Below are 6,932 nucleotides of genomic sequence, written 5' to 3' on the forward strand. Positions count from 1 at the left end.
GCACACCGCTAAAATAACGAAGGAGTGTCTTCACAACAACTCCGTGGCTGTTCTTGAATGGCCCAGCCAGAGCCCTGACTTAAACCCAATTGAGCATCTCTGGAGAGACCTGAAAATGGCTGTCCACCAACGTTTACCATCCAACCTGACAGAACTGGAGAGGATCTGCAAGGAGGAATGGCAGAGGATACCCAAATCCAGATGTGAAAAACTTGTTGCATCTTTCCCAAAACGACTCATGGCTGTATTAGATCAAAAGAGTGCTTCTACTAAATACTGAGCAAAGGGTCTGAATACTTATGACCATGTGATATTTCAGTTTTTCTTTTTTAATAAATTTGCAAAAATTTCTACATTTGTTTTTTTTTTGTTTTTTTCTGTCAAGATGGGGTGCTGAGTGTACATTACTGAGAAATAAAATGAACTTTTTTGATTTTTGGAAAATGGCTGCAATGAAACAAAGAGTGAAAAATTTAAAGGGGTCTGAATACTTTCCGTACCCACTGTATTACAAAATTGTAGAATTCTTAAAAAGACACAATTTTCCTATAAGGATTGGCAAATGTAGCACAAGTTTGCATTTCTGTGACTCTGTTGTGTCCAGTTTGTCACATAGATAATGTTGTGAAGACTGTCATGGTCATGAGTTTGAGTCATTCTTAACTTTATCTACCTGCCAGATGTGTTGATGAGTTTTTAGGTGTTTTATTTCAGACTGTTATTTTCATAAAAAATGAAGGACTGGCCAACTTATCATAACCTACATGGAACTACATGCCTCTAAAGTATGTATTCTAGATGAAAGTGCCATTAACTTATCAGCAAATATATAATACAATATATCAGCAGCTTTGTTTCCAGCAAAACATGACCCTGTTTCATTTCTACTCATTATTCCTTTTAAAAACTCAGGGAGACACTTTCTACATTTTTCTGCTTGTAGATCTGATAAAACCTCTCTCTCAAGGTCAGGGTTGTTTTGTTCAAAGAAGCCCTGTAATGATACATAATAATACACTGGCAAGAATGACAAGAGCACGAAGGGAACTGACCAGAAAGGAAAATACCAAAGTGAAACAGAAAACAAAGAATAAATGACAAAATGACAGGAGGAAATAAATAAATAAACACACACACACACACAAACACAAATACAAACACGCGCGCGCGCGCGCACACAAGAGGATGGATTACCAAAACACAACAGGAAATTCCGTGTGTTTCAGCAGGGGTGCTTACCCAGGTTTGGTGCTGCTGCTCCTGCTGGTGCAGCTCAGTCTCGTCCACACAGGGTCGGTCCAAGTTGAACCACAGGGACTCCGTTATCCGGGGGAAGAGAGAGGGGAACAGTGTGGACATGTCGAACACGAACAACAGCGTCAACCAGCTATGTGCAGCTTTCACACAAACATACACTACTTAACTTAAAAGCACAGACTCTACAACACCCAGGTCTTCACGAAGGAGTTATAAGGTATGTTAAAGTGTCGGAAGACTGGCGTAGGGGCACGATAACGTAAAGTTATACTAACAGTCGTTAAAGTACGATTTATATTCGTCCTGTTTAATGATATCCGATCTCTAAAATGTGATATCACCTTCGCGAATCTTGTAGGTAATAAAAATATGGTAATATAATAAGCTGTTTTAGCCTTAATGCACAGCGAAATAATAGCTAGTGTAAGTACCTGTCAATCCCTAGCTCCAGTTTTCAAAAAATTCAAAATAAATCCGACCGGAAACCGCTAATGTTCACCTGCAAATGTTTCCGGAGTCCTCTAGTCCCATGTCACTTCACAAAGGTTCCGCTTGAGAGGCAGGAGTAGAGACAGGAAAGTGAAGCAAAACAAGAATGTACTTTGGCTAGTATCTAGGGCGGTTCTAAGGGGGTATTATATTGAGCAATGACCCTCTTCTTGGACTGCACTTGGCAGAAGTTTGTCCTCAGGCCTTTCTGCCCGAAGGCCTTTTACACAAACAAACAGGACTTTTCGCTAAAGCTGTTCTTGCGGAAAGTCAACGTCAAGTTATTATTTTACCCAAACTGTGATCTTTTCTTAAACCTAACCAAGTAATTTTGGTGCCTAAACTGAAAATAATGAAATTGTAAGTTAACGTTGACATTTCCATTTAGCCAAAAAATACACTTTATACCTTTTATACATTTCAAGTATTCACTATATATATAACATGAGTCTGGACAGACGTGTAGAGATTGATTGTTTGGTGGAGGAAAATACAGCAGCAGTAGGGCGGTATTTCTATTTTTTTAAGTTCTTGGAAGTTCAGAGAACAGGAGCATGCAAAGGCTTAAAAAAGTAGTCTGAGGCGATACCACGCATATACTAGGCCTACGCAGTAAAATTAAAGCAAAATTAACAGTCAACATTTAAAACTCTTACTTTTAAATTGTCTATATTTATACAAATTTTTACTCTATTATTGAGTTAAAATTTAATACTTCCTAAAACCGACCAGTGTTTTTCTTAACACTTTTATGTAGTGTTTGAATTTAACTCTCTCAGAGTATAATTTGTTAACTACACAAGTATTAGCCCCATAACATTTTAAAGCTCTAAATATAGGTCTTCCATATTCCTAAAAAAAAAGTAGTACTTGTAAAGTAAAGTTTGCAAAATAAAGACCGTCATGTTTAGTGTTTTAAAACATTTATTTTAACACTTGCACCTCAAAGAATTAGATTAAATTACATAAAAAAATGTAAATTAATGAACAGATTAGGCATGCATGCTAACTGCTAGCTCGTTAAACAGGTGTTAGAGTGGCTAGTAACAGACATAAGTTTAAGTTATGATGGCTCAATGTGGTCAAAATTTTGACCCCACTCCCTAGTTTCGCAGCAGTCAGTGAAGTGCTTTCATGAAGACTCTCCTGGCTTCAGCAGACAGGTGTGTGTAGGCCTACGCACACACACTTGTGTGTTCATAACATAAACACTTAAAATGTAAAAGCCAGAATCAGAGTTAAGAGTAAGAAGTTCAAAGTTAATATTTATACAATTACACTTACAGGTTTGATGTAGTGACACATTGTTTTTACACTCGGTTTTGACACCAACTACTTATCAATTAAAAAATATAATGGATTTTAATTATTATTAACTCTGCTGTTATTCATATTTCACTAATTTAACTCTTCTCAATTTGCTGTGTACATACGTTTGAACACTTGTTATCATGAAAATGTATAAGTTTGTAGTGGCGGTTCGGGGTTGAGAACCATAGTAAATGACCATTATAAGGGAATTTTCTTTTATCTGTGAACCTGACTACTTAAGAGTATTTATTTTGTACTTTATTAATTGCATTGTAAATAAATCTAAAACACAAAACTGTATCTAATCAATTCCCATTCTTTTCACACAGAATATGGTAAATGTAGGAACTGAAGCTGCCAAAGTTGCCAAAGCAGGGCTAATAACAAAAGATGCTTGTGGACATATCTTAAATATAGAAATTCAAAACCCTTATTTTTATTACGCATCACACACACACACATTTTTACACTGTTTAAATTTTCATCACGAGTTCCAAGAAAGACAAGAAAGAAACTTATCTTAACTGCTACCTCTTTACCCAGGTCACAATGCCATTTCACACTAGATGTCCAGTGTGTGTGTGTGTGTGTGTGTGTGTGTGTGTGTGTGTGTGTGTGTGTGTGTGTGTGTGTGTGTGTGTGTGTGTGTGTGTGTGTGTGTGTGAGAGCAGGTTAGACCTTGAGATAAGACAAACCTTCCTCACCGTAAGACATAATAAAACAGATTATTGTATAGGCACTACCTCTTACTCGTTCTTTCTCTCTATCTCAGAAACACACACACACGAACACACATGAACACACACAAGGCAGACTTTAGACTTTGGAGTAATTTAATTGAGGGTACAGCATGTTTTCAAAGTTTACTTGTATTAGAGGCAACCTTGTTTTCAGTCACACTCTCCTCACATGCTCGCACACAAAAAACGCGCAGAAGTCTCGCTTGGTCTTGACACGTGTGTAAGAGGTGACTGGAGATACTGATTTGTAGGATCATCCCTCCAGGAAGGAATCATTACCAGATCTCAAAAGGTAAAGTAAATCTTATCATCTTTGCTTGTACAAAATCTTCTCATTGATCTTAAAATGGTTGTTAAACTATTTGATTCACAGTGTCTTTGTAGCTGCTTTCCATTGGATTTGTTTTAGGTTACATTCAGGAGCACTGGTGTATAAATAGATTCTCTGTAACAGTGTCTTTGCGTTTTTTCCCAAACATTTGTCACATAAATGAAAAAGAAACAAAATAAAACAAATACTTTTATTTTAAAGTGAAAATCATCCAATGCAGATTTTTGGGAAGGATTTTATTTTATTTTATTTAATAAAAGTTTTTTAAATTTTACCACCTGAATAAATGTTTCACTGAGGCAGTGCCCATCAAATATGATCTTATAGTGAGTTAACGTTATTACACCAACACCAATCACCAGGTTAAGTTGACACTTAGCTGTAAATAGCTTTTGTTTATGACAGTTTTACATCTTATATGGCTATAGGAGTACTTTAATATGAAAACATGTATTACAAAATTGTAGAATTCTTAAAAAAGACCAAATTTTCCTATAAGGATTGGCAAATGTAGCACAAGTTTGCATTTCTGTTCTGTCCAGTTTGTCACATAGAAAATTTTGTGAAGACTGTCATGGTCATGAGTTTGAGTCATTCTTAACTTTATCTGTCTGCCAGATGTGTTGATCAGTTTTTAGGTGTTGTATGTCAGACTGTAATTTTTAATTAAAAAATGGCCAACTTGTCATAACCTACATGGAACTACATGCCTCTAAAGTATGTATTCTAGATGAAAGTGCCAGTAACTTATCAGCAAATATATAATATAATAGTGAATATCAGCAGCTCTGTTTCCAGCAAAATACCCCAAACCATGACCCTGTTTTACATTTCTACTCATTATTCCTTTACAAAACTCAGCGAGACACTTTCTACTTTCTCTCAAGGTCAGGGTTGTTTTGTTCAAAGAAGCCCTGTAATGATACATAATAATACACTGGCAGGAAACACAAGAGTAAGAAGGGAACTGACCAGAAACAAGAGGAGAGGAAAATACCAAAGTAAAACAGAAAACGAAGAATAAATGACAAAATGACACAATAAACACACACACAAACAAGAGGAAGGATTACCAAAACAAAACAGGAAATACCAAAACATGCAAGTATGGGAGTGATTGTGGAAGAAAACATAGAGCAAACTGAAACAAACTAAACTGAAGTAGGGCCATCGGTCATGGACAGTGTCTGTGACCTGCTTCCACAGTCCTCCTACCTCAGAAAATAACAATTAGCTAATGAATTAATTAGTAGTTGTAATTAATTTGTTAACAGTGAAGAAATCTTTCATAATATGTTAAAAAGGAAATGTTGGCAGAAACTTAAATCAGCATTTCTTTCCCCTCCAACAATACACAGTCGGCGCTTTCCCCCAGACACTTGACCACAAAAGGAGTCCAGATAGATTGGGTTTGGTTTGGGAGTTTCTGGGTCCTTATCATAGGCCTGCTAAATGCAGTCTAGACGGGTGTTGAGAAACACCAAAATGATTAAATGAAGATATTAAAATGTGAAACAGGCCATCACAACCCAGACAAATGCCAGCTAGATGGTACGGAGTGACCGAGGTGGACAAAGTACCGCCTATGTGTGTTGTACTCATAATAGAAGTTACAGGGCACCCCCGTGACAAGGAATTAGCACTGTAAATTGGCTGTCATCCCATTATTTTTCTTGTTTTTTACACAAGAACGTCACATTGATGTATGTTAATGCCTCCCTGCTGCAGAGCCATGTCGGTTGTCCTGCCCTTGCTGCTAGCCCTCTCCAGTGGCGCTCTCTGTCTGGACAAACTCAATATGTGTATGGACGGCAAACACCACAAAGTAGAGCCTGGTCCTGAGGGACAACTTTACCTCCAGGTGAGGAATACAAATGCCCCCAGATATCAAAGATAAAACCATTCAAATGGGTGTGATGCCGTTTTCTCATCAGACGTTTCTGTTCCCTCGGCCGATCCAGACACAGGACTTAAAATAAACATTTTCAGTTCAGCAGGATGAAGTGACCCCTCTTTCCTCTTCCTCTTTCCAGTGTGCTCCGTGGCGTGACAATGCATGTTGTACGGCCAACACCAGCACAGAAGCCCACAATGATACATCCTACCTGTACAAGTTCAACTGGAATCACTGTGGCACCATGAGCCGCGATTGCAAGAAACATTTCATTCAAGACACTTGCTTCTACGAGTGCTCACCACACTTGGGACCCTGGATACAAGCAGTATGTGTTGTGTGCTCTCAGTCTCTTGTGTATACTCAGACTCAACACTAGATGGCAGCATAAGAGGTTGAGAGGGTTTGTCAGGATATGGTCAGGATAGTGAAATCCATTTGTACTGTTTAGCATTTTGCCATTATTCATTAAAGTAATTAAAAGATAACACAGGTTTAATTTGTAGAGACCTTTATAACTCACCTGACAGATCATAGCATTTTAACTGCAAGGGAAAAGAGTTTAATTCTAAATATCACTTGTGGTCTGAAATTATGGATCATACAAACGAGTCAGACGTGTGTGTGTGTGTGTGTGTGTGTAGGTGGATCAGAACTGGCGTAAGGAGCGTATCTTGGATGTGCCTCTCTGTAAGGAGGACTGCCACAATTGGTGGGAAGACTGCAAGAATGATTACACCTGCAAGACTGATTGGCACAAGGGATGGGACTGGAACTCAGGTACTACACACACACACACACACACACACACGCACACACACACACACCTTTGCATGCACATTTACACACTTATCTTACACATAAAGCCAACCCTTATGACTATATGCACACAGTACCATGCACTCACTTC

At 38.0% G+C, this 6,932-nt stretch overlaps 2 protein-coding genes across 5 annotated transcripts in view; one reads left to right on the forward strand and one right to left on the reverse strand.

Annotated features, from left to right (window-relative positions):
• Positions 1-1,683, reverse strand: part of anapc15 (anaphase promoting complex subunit 15) — a 5,619-nt gene extending 3,936 nt beyond the window's left edge. Inside the window, exon 1 of the mRNA XM_046073025.1 lies at positions 1,240-1,683. Coding sequence (XP_045928981.1) covers positions 1,240-1,359 — 120 coding nt within the window. The 5' untranslated portion in view covers positions 1,360-1,683. The remainder of the gene's footprint in view (positions 1-1,239) is intronic.
• folr (folate receptor) overlaps positions 1,265-6,932 on the forward strand; it is a 6,504-nt gene continuing 836 nt past the window's right edge. The window contains exons 1-5 of one of the 4 annotated variants that reach the window (XM_046073022.1): positions 1,266-1,474; positions 3,992-4,089; positions 5,857-5,989; positions 6,162-6,350; positions 6,667-6,802. In XM_046073022.1, the coding sequence (XP_045928978.1) occupies positions 5,861-5,989; positions 6,162-6,350; positions 6,667-6,802 (454 nt within the window). In that variant the 5' untranslated portion in view covers positions 1,266-1,474; positions 3,992-4,089; positions 5,857-5,860. Of the gene's footprint in view, positions 1,475-3,709; positions 4,090-5,856; positions 5,990-6,161; positions 6,351-6,666; positions 6,803-6,932 lie in introns of those variants that run through there. The other 3 variants (XM_046073023.1, XM_046073024.1, XM_046073020.1) reach the window with 3 other exon arrangements.

This window comes from Micropterus dolomieu, linkage group LG17, assembly GCF_021292245.1.
Source record: "Micropterus dolomieu isolate WLL.071019.BEF.003 ecotype Adirondacks linkage group LG17, ASM2129224v1, whole genome shotgun sequence".
In the NCBI taxonomy this organism is placed as follows: domain Eukaryota; kingdom Metazoa; phylum Chordata; class Actinopteri; order Centrarchiformes; family Centrarchidae; genus Micropterus; species Micropterus dolomieu.